Genomic DNA, 16,184 nt, shown 5'->3' with positions numbered 1-16,184 from the left:
CGTCCTTTACCGTAATAACTCCAGTAAAATGGAACAACAATGCAATAAGTAAATTTGCTGTGTTAAAGGTGTCTTAGCTCAATTAAGGTGGACGTTTCCTAAGAAGTGAACGAAGTTATCTACCTTTATCGCGTGCATTTGTTGACGAACCATCGTGTCGTAGCCTCTGTATTGACAAAAAAACCCATATTTCCGATATGGACATTTAGGGTTGGTTGTAAATGGACACAATCATATTTTCTTGCTTGAATTTTTACAGAAGTTTAAAGAGGCGAAGTCGTGATCTAGCCTATTAGTCAATCGTTTTAATAAAGTCTTGCGTAGATAATGGACTGTGCTTAATTGTAACGGTATGCGTATAATGCAGTTTCGTATATTTACAGCAATAACTATTTTAATAGAGCCACCACCACCAAAATGCTCACACCCCTCAATTACACCTTTTCTTTTGCGCAATTTCGAAGTTTTACCAGAACCAAACACACATCACGTACAAGCACAAACAGACAGGGGAGTTGCATAACCCGACACTGCAGTGCAGCTGTTGGGCTGAAAGCAGCACACCGGGCCTGCACTGTAAGAGCACTGGCTCGTAACTGGCTAGGGTTATGTCATCTGTTGACACAGATAAGGTCAATTAAACAATAATTTGAAATAATATAATTACCTCATAGCCTCTGTGATCAGATTACTGTCACTGATTTGTTATAAATAAAATTTTTGAGCATCTCTACTTTTGTTTTATCATAGACGTCTCTTGTCTCATTCACAATATCTTTCAGCATCACACACAACCATCCAAAGCAAGCCTCGTTCTTTGAAAAACACTGACATTTTTAGACATTAGTCACAGATCTGTCAGGGGAAACTAAAGCTTTAATTTGTAACCCCCGCTGATCAAACTTCACATGACCAGTGAAGGTGACTTATCAAGCCTTCAAATGCTGGGATACATTATTACTGCCTTTAGATACACAAATCATTCATTCAGAGCATCACTGAGCAGCATATTTAATGGTAAAATAATTCACAGACTGTGAATTATTACAGATTGTGTGTCATCAGACCCCTGACTCACAAGTGGTGAGACTTGTCAGTGACTATGTCATTCACAAGGGGTCTGTGAACATGATTTGAACAAAGACACACAAATGACCGTCAGGTACTATGTACTTTATGTTATTATGAGGTGAATGATATCTCCACAAAACAAACAAATTCAAATTTAGAGTAAAATCCCAAGCTGCAGCTGAGTGCTGAACCCAGAGAAGCCGAGGCAGTGGGAAAATGTTTTTTAACATTGACATTTTTGTCCTTTTCTGAACAATGTATGTATAGCTGTTCCTACTCGCATGCTACTAATTCTGCCTTTGCAGTTTGTCATTCATCCACGATGAAAAGAAAATGAAAATTAAATGAAATGACAACTTGAGGAAAGCTAAGAAACTCTTGCAAACAGAATGTTAAGTTGAGTGCTGTTGTCATCGTTGTCACACCATGGAAGTACAATAAAGATTAAATTATTCAAAGTTAGCTTTTATATGGCTTGCTACTTCTCAGTTAACAAATATTACAGTATAAATGCAAATTTCAAGTTTTCAAACAATTCTGTCTCAACACATTCCTGAATCTCTTACAGGATTCCCTTACCGCCAAATTGGACATTATTCAGTAAACAAAAGACAACAGTGATACACAAACCACAAACTACAGCATCACTCTTTGACAGTAGACCCACATCACATATGACATCTTTGTTTAAGGCGTAATGCGGGAAAGCTGACAGCTAATGTGACTGTACATTTCCAGGAGTCAGCATAGTCGGAGGTCATTCTTCAGCTAACTTCAGCTTAACCAATGGGTCACACTCAAGTCCAGTTACCTTCCTTTACAGTGTGTTAAGTGTGAACATCAGAACAAGCCACAGGTTTTTCAGCTGCCAGCTCCCAGTTTCATTTATTGCCCCCTGCTACCATCATGTGGTAAGATGTGGGAGAGGCATAAACAAGACGTGAAAACATATTTAGGTCAACAAGCTGATCCTGTATAGTAATGACTTTTCATTAGGTGTTTTCTGAGGACAATTCTAGAAAGTATCCAGTAGGTCAGGATGAGCATGTAAATAAATAGAATATAGCAGAGATTTTGAGAGAAATCAAACTTGGTGACATAAGGTTTTTCTTAAATTATTATTCATGAACAAGTAAGTGAGAGACGGGGCGCTCCCTTAGGGATAGGCTGAGGAGCTCTGTCACCCGGGAGGAGCTCGGAGTAGAGCCGCTGCTCCTCCACATCGAGAGGAACCAGTTGAGGTGACTTGGGCATCTGTTTCGGATGCCTCCTGGACACCTTCCTGGGGAGGTGACCCAGGACGCGCTGGAGGGACTAGGTCACTCGGCTGGCCTGGGAACGCCTTGGGGTCCACCCGGAAGAGCTGGAGGAAGTGTCTGGGGAGAGGGAAGTGTGGGCATCCCTGCTCAAGCTGCTGCCCCCGTGACCCGGCCCTGGATAAAGCAGAAGAAATGGAAATTTTGATCATCTTTCAAGTCAGTCTTCATGGTTTCACCTTCTGGAATATTAGAATTTGCTGCTTTCCCTTTGAATTATTATTATTAATAAATATTATTTTTACTTAAGTAAACAATATGAGTACTTCCTGCACTACTTACGGTCATCAATTCATCACAAAGGTCATTAACACTGAATTTATGGCAGGAAGCAGAGAAGTGTTAACAGGAAATTAACAGTTAGAAACATCTGTGCAATAAAACCATTAAAGCTGGCCTCCATTTTTTTCTTTTTTACAGTTATGGCTACTGTGAAACCAACTTCTGTAAAGCACACAGCATTCCAGCCTTCACGGAGGGTTATCTGTCATTAGAACTATGTATGTGCAGCACACATACACACACGCTGTTACACAGAGGAATTCACAAAAGTAAAAAAATAGAAAAATAGAACGAAATTGAACAAAAATACAGATATCTATAGTGTATACAGAGTTAAGCACAGGGAGGACAGACAAGACAGCGAAAACACATAGTGAAAACACAGCACCTGAGTGAAATCATATCAGGATGTTTCAAAAGTCCATCTTTCAGGTTGTAAAACTGCACACGCACACACACACACACACACACACACACAGGATATTGGAACAGTGGAAATGACATTGCCCTCGTGCATATATACAGTCATGGTTGAAAATTATTCTGCAGAGTTAAGGGATTTTTTCCATCTATCTCAGAGGAGCGGTGAGTACAGCCTTATCACTGACTTTAGTTGAAGACTTATCTTTCAAAAAGTTTTCTTAAGAAGTGCACTATTTCTTTATTTTTTATTTTCATTTCTATGGCAGATTCTTTTTTAAGCGGTGGCCCTTCAGTGTTCCAAGGTTTCTAAGCAAAAGCAAATTGCCTACACTAAACAATTCATTGTGGTGATTAGAATAAAATGAAACCTGACTATTTAGTGTTTAAATGTCCTTAAATATAAGTGCTTTGGTCTGTTCTGATCTGGCTTGGAGAAGGGGTGAAAGGACGTTGTGTGTTTGCTAATCTGTCAGTACTTTGCTGTTCTTTCACTAGAGTTTTTTAATAATTAGGTGCTGAAGTCATAAGAATATTCCATTCATTTGTACAAAGGCAGATTGAAATTTTTTTTTAAAGCAATTGTATGAAATTGTTATCAGGAAACGCATGTATATTCCCAGAGTTTCTCTGTGATTAAGCTGATTTACTGCAGAATTTTTTTATTAATCGAATTTGAAAGTTATATCTCGACCCATTGATGCATTCATCCCTACTCTCCCCACTCGCTTCCCTCTCTGTCTTAAATGGTCTAATGAAAAGACATAGAGGTATACCAGCAGCAAGGATCTAATGAGAAAGGTGTTATAGCTTGATCAGGACATTAGATTTCATCCTTTGCGGTATCTGGTTCAAACATTCTTCCTTCCATCTGTCTCTTGCCTTGTGCAAGGCTGCTGTGTGGTTTATCTGTTGTTGGGCTTGAAGGAAAAAAATAATTTTAGATTTTTTTTTTTATAATGTATGTCTTTATGACAGTGAGCTCTGTGTTGAAACAACCTGTTTAACATTGAGCCACGGGTGTAGAATGAGACGATGTAAGCTGACTCAGACACGCTTGCGAGCTGGATTTGTCAGGTGCCCTGCCTCTGGGACTGACAAATAATATTGTTCGTGGGTGCTGGTAGTTTCATGTTTCTTTTCCTTCTTTGGATAATTATCTTAGCTCAGCCCACACTTTTTGTTTAGCTTATTGTTTCCTGTAAGCCTATACATATTCCTGGTTAGAAACTCTCGTCGTATAGACTTCTAAAGCTTAGCTGTAAACTACTGTCTACACTGCTACCAATATAATGTTGTTGGCAAGTTGCTAACCTTTGGCTAAAGGACACCTGTGGACTGGATAAAGTGATTCCGAATATCAGCTGCTTGCACCAATTGAAAGGGTAAGGAAGCCTCTTGTAAAATTTTTTACTGATATTCACGTCATTCTGTCTCATGTCCTTAGCATCCCAGTAAACTAAATTTAATGAGCTGGGTTGGCCCCCACCTCAACACAGCAGTGCTGGTTAAATAAACTAGACTAGAGTGAAGAGAGGAAGCAACATAAGCAACAACAAAGCAGAGAAAATGAGAAATATTTTTTCATTGTTTAACAGTGGTTATGAAGCACAAATAAGCACACCCACATCTTCACACAACCCTGCAGGAAGGTAACATAACATATACTACAAGCCCTTTACTCAAAGGCTGACACCCGGCAAGGTCAAAATGGTCAAAATAAGAAAAATTAGACACACACGGTTTCTCCAGATACCACCACACACTTCTAGTGGGTTGTTGTGATGATTGAGAGGGCATGCTGACACTTAAGTTACACACGGACATATTTTGATAATTATAATACTTTTAGTTCTATATCTAGACATGCAGTGGTTGTGTTTTCATATCTCTCTATCACAGAATGGTGAAATACTGCCCTTGGTGGTGGCATGCACTCTCAGTGCCCAAGGTCATTTTTTTGGGCGAGTCCAATTATTTGTGTGTAATTTTTTTAGCTTTTTGCACTGATATTTCGTGTCTTTTCTCTCCCTTCTGTTTTAATTTAATTTTTTATTTTTAATTTTGCTGTTTGCTGTTGCTACCAAAAAAATGATTCTGCCACCAGTTATACAGATTCCTGGTATGCCTTTGGGATGGTGCATGATTTTAGAATATTATGGAAGCACTGGGATTTTCTCACCTCTTCTAGTACAACATTAAAGAATGCCAAAATTATTTCTAATCTTTTGGAGACTGTTTTACTTCCCAGCTGTCTTGCTGATGAGAAATGCAGGACTGGTAGTGCAGATGATGTGTACCAGGGAAACGCTGTGGCCGACACTGCCATCAGTGGCCACAGGTGATAGCAGCCTACACTAAATGTCAGGACATCTCAGCTGATTGACAGAAAATCCAGCCTGGCAATTTTGTAGCAGTACAAGAGAAAGAACGTTGTTCATCCCAAGTCGACCTGTTTGTTCCAAGACCTTTTGACCGCCAACACATGCTTGAAGGATGGCCCAAGTGGCTCCACGCCTCCCACTGCTAAAGGTCTATGGTTGGATGTTTTAACCAGCCTTCATCCAAAGGTTGGTTGATGTCAATTCAATGACACTGCAAGCATGAACCATGAAGGGAAAGAGGTTACTCTGGAAAATCCCCTTTTTACAAAAGTCACAATCATTAAAATGGTAGGCGCTGCAGGTAGTTATAATCTGGGATTTTCATATTCAGCCTCCATTAGACATTTATTTTTGATAGCCGGGCCCTAGCTGCTTCTTTCTGCTGCATTCTGTTGTGGAAAAAAGAGAGATGTCTTTGAAATCTGAGAGATGTCTGGGTGTGCCCTGAGTGAGAGATGTTGGTAAGGTGTCAATTTCCATTATACACCTCTGTTACAAAAGAAATGTACTAGATATGTGAACTAAAAGCATTTGACTTGTGACCATCTTCCTAAGGGTTGGAGTGAGGTGTGCAGCCTAAGATATGTAACTTGCCTTAAGTTATGTCAGGACTGAATCAAAACCAAGCACAAGCTGTTCATACTTGCGGTTAGCATGCATCTCCACATGCGTGTCAAATGACCATTTGTAATAGGATCTCACCTCTCCTCTCAACAAATAAACACAAACATTGCTGGAACTAATGGACATAATGTTTTAACGCAAAGAAAGAAATATGCGACATTTGCTGAATTTACAAGAAGACCCAAATGATTATGTATTGTATTGTAGACAGTATTTCACAAAGTTTATAAGCTATTTTAACTCAAAAACCCATTTTAGATGTATTGCACTAAGCTAACCAAGTTAGCTAATATTACAGCTCAGCCGAGTCCTAAGTCCAGAAATCTTTCTTGTGGTCATGTTAAATTTATTGTTATTATTATAGTAATTTCTTTTTTATTTCAGACCTTGTGGACACTTTGTCAAGGCTGATACTTATTCTGTAGATGTCTCCTGTGGGTGTTTGTTGTCTTCTCTTTATTTCCATCTTGGTGAGTCACTGGGTGCCGGCAGACTGCTATGCCAATGGTAAGGTTACCAAAGTGTGTGGCAGCATGGAACCCCACCATGGTACCCAAGGTGAGACCACGCCCAGCCCCTACCGCCTGGAAACCAACACCACCACGTTCAGTCCTGGATTAGATCGGATCAAAGGTAACTGAGGATTGTGAAAAGTTAGTTATCAGTTTGATCGATTTGTTCACGTGTTCAAGCTCAACATTGTCAAAACCTTCATGGAACCCATAGAACTGGGTTCCACAAAGGTATTATACACAAATTAGTTATTAGTTTATAGTTTACAGTTTCCTACCAAATTAACAGAAAATATTGTTTAGATCAATGTAATTTCCTTTTCTTTTCTTACTTTTTCAAACATCTTTTTCCAGTCATCCTATCTGGAACAGAGTATTTTAAGGGCTTCCTGCTTCAGGCCAGAGATGCAGTCAGTCAAGGCTCCACAGTTGGCACCTTCACCCTGACCGATTCAAGCAAGACACAGCTGCTTACCTGCAATACACAACAGGTGTACATCTGCACACATTCAGACAAAGACACATAGATAGCAGCAGTAGCAGTGAAATACTGCAAAACATAAAATATATAAAAAATAGAATATATGAAATTAACTTTAAGAAGTGTGTGTGTGTGTATGTGTGTGTGTCTAGGGTTCAGCAGTGAGCCATACAAGTGATGCCAGACAGACAGAGATTGTTGTTATATGGAATGCTCCAACAGATGCTCCCAAACAAGTTCAGTTTTTGTGAGTTTATTTCTTTCTTTCTAAATACTCATTTAAATCTAGTAGTCACAAGTGATGATAACTGTACAAATGCATAAATGGAAAAACAATCTACCAGTGGCAGGTAGATAAGAGCTATAACCTCAGCAAACTGATCCAGTGATGCCAGTTACACACATGGATAGTATAAGTGAGTGCAGCTTCCAGGTCTGAAAAGTGAAGCCAATGTTGAAGAGTCTTAAACCTGCAATGCTTCAAACGTCCAGCAGGAGGCAACTCGGTTTAAAAAGAGATCTGATTTTTTGCAAGCTTATGAGAAAATGACCCTACGTCTCAGCTGATTTATTACTTCAGTAAACAATTTCATAATGAATTTATTGTCTCTGTTGCTTGTTTAAAGTCTTTGTCAATACAGCATGATGTTCATTTTGTAAATTATGCACCATTCAGAGTAGAATAGATCATAATGCAGTGCATGCCTTGGGGTGTGGCTACCTTGTGACTGACAAGTCAGTACCACGGTGTGTCCTCTGGTTTTTATTTAGATCCACTCAGGGTATTCTGTCAAGTTCCACTCTTTTGTCCAAATGTGGTCACTGCTGCCTCAAAAACCTGAACGGTAACAGCTCTAAAGCCAAATACAAGACTTTAAAAAGTCCAGAGAACAGTGGGTGACATTTTGGTTACTCTGTCCAATTGTACAGCCTTTGGTTACACAGATCTAAGCTCAGCCAAACACAAAGGAGACTGAGCTGTGCTCTGAGCCAGTTTTTGTCTGGACAGAAACTTAATATGCACTTTTCAGTCATATAGTTGTTTTGCCACAGTCAGTTTAAAGCAGTCACACTTGAGTATATTTCTAATGATCTGAAAGAAAGAAGTGTTTGTACATTGTGACTCTGTAAGTCCTTTGTTTTACAGATGTGTATGTAGTGTTTTGGACTGCTACAAAGCATGTGTGTCTATGGATCTATTTTTCAGTGTGACTGTAGTTGCCTACTACAGTAAGTTTTGGGTGAAGCTGCCTGGACCAATCGTCTATCAGCATGGTGTTACTCCCCTCCCACCTCAGTCAGACACTACACGTCCACCAGAAACGACCACACCCTCCATCCTGCCTGGGCCTGTGAGTGTTCAGCTGAATCCAGATGTCCAGTCTTGAACACTTTTTCAGGCTCTCTAGGAGTCTGCTTGGGGTGCAGACTTCACAGGACTTCACTGACAAATGAACTATACTTATACAATATACAAATAAACTTTAATCAAAGGCTACTTAAACCATGTAGTCCAGAAATAATATTAAATTCAATTAAGTTCAATTCAGTTTATTTATATAGCGCCATTTCACAACAAAAGTTATCTCATGACACTTTCCAATTAGAGCAGGTCTAGACCAAACTCAAATGATGTCATGAGGCAGAAATATGTTGTTGTTCACTATAGAGGTCATGAAAATTCATTTTCTTATCATAGCCATTAGGCCTGTCCATCAGCAGGTTATATGCCGTGCAGTCTCACAGTGAGCACATGACAGTAAGTACTAAAGTCCACAAGGGCCAGAGAGTGGACATTTGCATTCAGTCTTACAAAATTTGGACTACTGATTGTGACATTGATTCAATGCGTGGGCATGCAGTAATCAATAAACTTAAACAAGAAATAAGAGCAACAGATTAAGACTAATAACCCTGCCCTTACATTACATATTTAGCTTACTTCTGACGGATGTGGCCAGTCAAAATCCTGTCTCCAAGATCCTCCAGGCTGTGATCCAAAGGAAGATCCTCACTGCTTCTTCCTGTCTATGTCTACAGAAGGACCAGAGAAAACGGTTTGACTTTTATAAGTTTCATTTAGGGGTTGAGTTAAACAAATAAAGACGATACATTGAGATTCATCAATGAATGATCTACCACACTCAAACTGAGACACTGGATCAGGATTTGCCAGATAGTACGCTCGATTACCTTGAGTTCATCTTTGTTAAACGTATCAAGGTGAAGGATCAACTCTTACTCTCTTTTTCTTTTTGGTTTCTCAAAAAATCTTTCTGCAACTTTATTGTGTTGCAACTATCAGACACACCCACTCTCAGCTCTTATGAATGAAATAAGAGAAATGAGGAATAGTACAGAAATTATTGATTAATATTTTAATTAATACAGTAATTTCAAATAGTTCATCAACCAGGAAATGTGTATTCATAACTGCTACATGTAGGCTGGACTGTCTGAAATGATTGAATGCTATGTTTAATAAGACTGAAAACCAAGTTTGGAATCTCCTCTGCAGTCTGTAATATTTGAGATGAGTGGCACAGCAGAGGGATACGTGGCCTTTGCCCTGTCCTGGGACACATGGATGGTAAGCTTGTCCCTCAGTATAACACCAGATTCAAATATTGACCAGGCTGATCGGCAGCATCAATTCTGATGAAGAATTACTCCATGAAAGTGCATGAGTTCTTAGAAGAACATCTTTTTGTTATGATCATTTGCCATTATGTTGCACTACTATTAACCTGAATATGACAGCTTAATTCATTTTGTGCTTATGGACGTGTGTGTGTGTGTGTGTGTGTGTAGGGCGATGACGATGTGTACATGTGTGTAAAAGATGGGGACAGAGTATCAGTGAGTGCTGCCTTTGTCAGTGGACGAACACACCCTGAGGACCAGTCACAGGTGACACACTTTTTAGCATTTTTTTTTTCGTTCTGATCTGATCAATCTTTTATCATCTTTTGGCAATTTATTTATGTGGTTTTAACCCATTAATGAATTTATCTAAAGTGTAAGCGTGGTGTTTAGAAGACACTGGACCCAAAACACAGTCTTTTCCTGAACTTAAGTACTTTGCCTAAGTCTAACCAAACTGCAGCAATAGTGTAAATAGTACGAAACCTGAAAATAAGTAGTCAATATGAAAACAATAAATTTCACAAGTGACACAGACCCAGTCCCCTGGGTGAGAGACTAATCCATTTGCCCACCATAACCCCCGAGTTAAATGGACTTTGTCCTTTTTTATGGTTTGTCACCTGACTTCCTGCTGTACTTTCTGGTCAGCAGCAGCTACAGTGAAGGTTAGACCTTCCTTGTGTGGCTGTTCAAGGATATGACATCAAAAAAGAAAGCTTGTTTGCTATAATTGGCACAGTTTTCATGCTCATTCAATATTTTTAATTTGCCTTCGGCATCCTGGGGAAAAAGAAATGTCAGATCATTGAGACTTATTGTCACAGTGAGGTTGAAAAGTGCCAGCAGAGACCAAAGTCTGTACTCAGTGACCATAAAACAACCAGTCTGTATGTCCCAGCCAGGCCGTCTGCTTCCCCCTGCTTGCAGTCTTCATGCTGAGCTAGTCTAAACACGAGTCCAACTTCATACCCCGTATACAGACACAAGACTAATATCCATCTTCTCACGAAAAGAGCAAATTGTATTGCATTGTAAGCCCTGTACCAACAAATCGTTGTCGTTGTCCCTCTCTATGTGTGCGTCTTTGCAGTCTGGGCTCTCGTCTGTGTCGTGGCTGCTGACAGATGGAGCAATCCAGTGCAAGTTCAGTAGAGCAGTCAAACAGACCAATCAGGAATCAGCGCGCTATGATCTGGACCAAGAGTACTTCCTGTTTCTAACCAGTGGACAGGCTCAACATGGTGAGAGGGTATACACACACCTGTCGCCTTGGAAACAGAACCCACTGACCCTGGCAGTCAGGGCGCACTTTAGAGGCCAATTAAATTGTTATGTCACAATACAGTCTGATCACCATCATATCTTGCAGTGGCTGTCACTTAAATTTGAGAAACAGGATGTCATAAAGGAAACGTTGAACATATGAAGCACAGACAAATTCACTGTTGTTTTGCTGATTAAGCCTTTTTCGTATATGTTCTGATTAAAGGTTAACCGGCCTTGCAGAACTGGAATGATATATGACAGATCAGCTTTATGATTTTAAAAGGCCTGGGATTCCTAGAATGAATGTTAAACAGTAACCCAAAACTATTATGTCTCACTTGAAAGCACCAGGGCTAGTTTTAATTATTTGCTGACATATACAGTAATTGCTAAAACTGAACTTGTAGAAATTTAATAAACGCCATTTTTATGTCTCCCCTCAAGGTAAAATAAGGAAACATAGTCGTCAGCCATTAATCTCCACCCATAGGAAACGTATCACTGGACCCCCTGAGATCCTGAGAAGCTCCCGGGGTCCCATGATTATGAAAATGCATGGTGAGTTGGGTTCTTAATTTGACATTTAGGTCACTGAGAGTGTCTGCAGTTTCAGTTAAATCACCTCAAAAATATGTTATCTAGGCTCAGGACAATTCCTTTCCTTGTTGAGTTAGCTACATATGTAAAATATGCAAATGGTATCTTAATCAGATTTCTTTATACACATTACATGATGCACTGACAACCAAGTGCTGGAAATACAATTAGAATTGGAAGATAAGATGGTCAAAAGGAGGTGATGCAACAATCTTTTATCAATATGATTCTAAGGGTGGTATTAAATTATTTTCATTTTAACATTTAACATGTTTTTAGATGAAAGTAACTGATGAATTGCGTCTACTCGACTAGGTGCCCTAATGCTACTAGCCTGGATGCTAACAGGGAGTGTGGGTACCTTCATTGCCAGCTTCTACAAACCTGACTGGCCAAATCAAACACTTCTGGGCCAAAAAGTTTGGTTTCAGGTAAGAATTATGCACACACCACACACTCACACACACACACACACACACACACACACACACACCACCATGAAGTCATTCCACATCACAGCAGTTCCATTTCTTTTGCTTTATCTGTGTGTGTTATGTAGGTTCATCGAGGGCTGATGATCCTAACTGTGGTTCTGACCTTTGTAGCCTTTTGCCTCCCATTTTTCTACAGAAAAGGCTGGAGCAAGGTGTAGTACCCCCCCCCCCCACACACACACACACACACACGCACACACACACCCACCCACCCATTACAGTCTTATAAAGATTATCTTTAGAGGCACCAATAAACTGTTGACGGGGCACAGTTTGTTACTGTCCTGTTATTATATTCATATATCATCAGCAGGAAGGGATGTTGGATCACTTATTAGTTATTGTCTATCTAATGTGTAAGTGTGTGTGTGTGTGTGTGTGTTTGTTTGTGCAGCATGCAGGTGTCCATCCATACTTAGGCTGCTGCATTCTGGCATTATCTCTGATTCAACCGATAATGGCCGTGATAAGACCATCACCTGGCTCACAGAGGTCAACACTACACACACACACACACACACACTACTCATTGACATGCAGAAGAAACAGCAGTGTTCCCTCTGAGGTCATCTGGGGTCATCTACTTCTCCAGGCTGGTTAAAGAATACTCTCACATCTCTTTACAGCATTCTATACAGTCCATTCTAAGGCCCATTCAGGATGTTTGCTGTCCACATTGAAATATCCTGAACAGTTCAGTCAAACCCATGATTTTGTTTTTTCTCACTCATCTATTTTTTCTGTTGAGAGACAAGTGAATGAGCATGAGGCACTGGTTTTATTTGTATCTCTTTCCAGGAGGTATATCTTTAACTGGGCTCACTGGGGAGTTGGGTCTGTAACTGAGATCATGGCAGGTTGGTTCAAACACATTTTGCACTGCACTGAAAGTACAGTTGGTTTGTTCTTTTTTCAGAAGTATTAAAGTACGCCCAAGTTTTTCAGAAGTACAGTATTGCTTTATTAAAGTGGCATCCCGTGTTCTATTTGGCGGCAGTTGCAGCTATGTTCCTGGGGATGCGTCAGTCATCACTGCTCCTCCCACAGCCACTGGCAACGTACGTTCTGATTGGCTACGTGACATGGCTGGCCTCATTCCGGGTCTTCCTCTTCATTCACAAGCATCTTGACGTCAAAAAATGTAGGAAAACTTGAATTAAGCTGATTGTACATTTAGAGTTTTACTGCTGTTTTAAGAAAATATGATGACAAGAAATTATTCTTGATGATATACGGGTGAGTTATTCTAATTGTTGTTTGTTTTACCAACAGTACTGAGGTCAGATGACGCACAGGGCATTCTATCTGACCAATCAGAGCAGGGATACTGGGTAAGTACCATCTCCAAATAAATGAAACCAACTCAGGTTTTTGTAAGTTTTATATTTTGCTAACATAAACATAACATTAATCATGCCTTCGTTTTATTTGTGTGCCTGTTCCCTGCTCTTCTAAACCTGGATCACTGTGATTGCTTACTGACACACTTAAATGGAACACAGCCATCATTGGTGTTCAGTGATTTGTCACAATTTGCTTGTCCTTTATGCAAAGCTAAACTGTAGCTTATGAAATAGGTATCATTATTATTAACTCATGTCAACCAATAGAATAAGCATATTTCCCCAAATGGCAACCTACAGTAGTGCTTCTAAACATCTATAATCAATATTTTATGGTCACATTGGATCACATGACTGATTGTATGTGAAATGAGCAGCTTGTAGTGAATTATTTGCAACCCTTCAGTTCCCCTCTGCTATACTGAACTTCATTTTTTTTGGTTTACTGCTCATTTTATTTAAACTATGTTGTTCTTAAATCTAGTAGCCTTTATTTTAACAAATCAACAACACATTCAGATGTTGGTAACAGCAGTGGTGGAACAAAAATGATAATAGTCGTGAGTCTGGCTGACATCCTCACTCATTGCTGCTGCTTGATGCCAAATGTATGCTGGGATACATTCCCATGGCAGCTCCCAATGCATCCTTGATAAGAATAGTAGGTTTTGAGATCTTGTGTCTTCTGTCTAACTTCTGCCTTGCTTTCTGTTTCAGATGTCCTTCATTAAGTCCCTCATCTTGCCTGTGTTGACTCTAGGAAACATCGGTCTCCTAACAGCCTTGCTGTCTTTTATTGCTGAAATCTGACTTTTAATTTACAAAGAACTAAAATAACTTTCAAGACTATAACTTTTTTGGAACTCATTTTATAAGGTGATTTCTTTGATGGAAAGCTTGGGATATCAGTATAATTCCATGTTCAGTTATATAACGGAATGAACAAAGGACTAACTAATGATTTAGCCAAACAATTTTCAATTCAATTCAATTTTATTTAAAGTGCCAATTCATAACAGAGTTATCTTGAGACACTTTACAGGTGTTTAAACAACACATAAAAAAAAAAAGAAAGAAGAGAATCAGAGAGAAACAGGTCCCAGGGCAAAACCCCACAATGAGTAAGCATTTGGCGACAGTGGCGAGGAAAAACTTCCTTTTAACAGGCAGAAACCTCGAGCAAAACCAGACTCAGTGTAGAACACACAATCATTTTTATTTAAATTCAAATGTAATTTACTGTATGTTTCTTTTTTGTTCATATTCACAATTTTTGAATGTATTATTATAGAATTTTTCTATAGCATTATTAAAGATTAATAGCCACACTTTGAGCCCTTACTGAATAATTCATTAAAGAACATTTTAAATCAGCAAATTAGTCTACAGCAGTCATTTACTTGAACTATGCTCTCATTGTTGACTGTTAAGCTCACAAAAAAAAGGCTGCTTGATTCCTTTCCCAGTGACAGTATAGTCGGGTTTGCCTTTCTATTTTTTTTTTTTTTTGTTCTGTTGTATCATGTTCAATGTTACAAATGCACCAGAAAACATGGGACAATAGAAAGTGACATGGCTGAGTGTTTAGGAGAAACTAGGCTTCAACTAAACTAAACTAAAACTAGTCCTTTGTAATTGTAGTTTCCTGGGCAGAAAAACAGATGTTATTCATAACAAAAATATTTTAAGATTTTATTTATTTCACTTTATTCAGTGTCATTTTATTTTCAAAAATGACACATTTTTACCCCCAGGTGAAAGCTGCAGAAAAAACCCCACATTGCACTGTACAACAATTAGCTTCCCACCTCCAAAACATCTGGATTGGCTACTTTGATGTAAAAAAAAAAAAAAAAAAAACAGAGTTCATCTGGGGGCTTGAGGTCAGAGGCATATTGAGGCTACTAAATAGGAATGAGCGAGTACACCATGATAGAGTACACCACTGTCTGCATCTGTTCAACCAACGAAATCAACTTTATTAGTATCGCAATGAACATTGAAGCTTTTCCCTCTCTCTCTCTCTCTATATATATATATATATATATATATACATATTTCATGTGATGTTCCCAGTGTTGTTTTATTCTCTGTAACTGTTCTGAGTACAAGCACTACATTGGTGTGACATCACATCACACATCAGTATATTACATAACATTCTTACCCCCACGGGACATTTCATGTAAATCAGTATGATATCACAAAAACTGCAGCTTTTACATGCCTGATGTGAAACACAAGAACTGTTGAACTGCAAAGACACCACACACAAAATCACGACGGTGCAACAACATATGCGAGTAGACAGTCAGCAAGCATAGGAAATTATCTAGATGAGTTTCAGTGTCAAAAAAATAAAAACACACTAATCCCCTGAAAGGTCGGATAAGATGGTCGCAGATGACAGATGTGGTTTACTTGTGTGTGTGAGATAGAGAGAGAGGGAGAGAGTATTGTGAATGCCTATATGTCCTATAATAAGTGTGTTAGTGTGAGAGCGCAAGGCTGAACATGTGTGTGCCACAAATGTCGCTAAAGCTGCTGTTTTCTGATTGGTTGCTGCCCACACACACTCAATATGCACCCCGCTGGCACTGAGATGTGTGCATGAAAGAGAGCAGGATAGAGAGAGAGAGAGAGAGAGAGTCGGGGGATATAAAGGGGAAAGACAGGAATAATATAAGTGAGAAGAGAACCACAGTGCTGTAGGAAAAGAAACACAACCGTCATTTGCTTTGAAACCAG

At 39.3% G+C, this 16,184-nt stretch overlaps 1 protein-coding gene across 1 annotated transcript; it reads left to right on the top strand.

Annotated features, from left to right (window-relative positions):
• The first annotated feature begins 4,189 nt into the window (after window positions 1-4,189).
• frrs1a (ferric-chelate reductase 1a) lies at window positions 4,190-14,527 on the top strand. The gene is made up of 17 exons (XM_046409702.1): window positions 4,190-4,474; window positions 6,523-6,730; window positions 6,964-7,100; window positions 7,243-7,337; window positions 8,298-8,442; window positions 9,028-9,147; window positions 9,609-9,680; window positions 9,902-10,000; window positions 10,827-10,977; window positions 11,447-11,560; window positions 11,915-12,030; window positions 12,159-12,245; window positions 12,488-12,585; window positions 12,892-12,950; window positions 13,091-13,234; window positions 13,366-13,424; window positions 14,154-14,527. Exons 2-17 carry the CDS (start codon window positions 6,523-6,525, stop codon window positions 14,244-14,246), a joined length of 1,797 nt encoding a protein of 598 aa, XP_046265658.1. The 5' UTR covers window positions 4,190-4,474; the 3' UTR covers window positions 14,247-14,527.
• The last annotated feature ends 1,657 nt before the right edge of the window (window positions 14,528-16,184 follow it).

The sequence above is a fragment of the Scatophagus argus genome, chromosome 13, assembly GCF_020382885.2.
Source record: "Scatophagus argus isolate fScaArg1 chromosome 13, fScaArg1.pri, whole genome shotgun sequence".
In the NCBI taxonomy this organism is placed as follows: domain Eukaryota; kingdom Metazoa; phylum Chordata; class Actinopteri; family Scatophagidae; genus Scatophagus; species Scatophagus argus.
The sequence above is the reverse complement of the archived record's forward strand: the minus strand, read 5'-3'. Positions and strand labels throughout refer to the sequence as shown.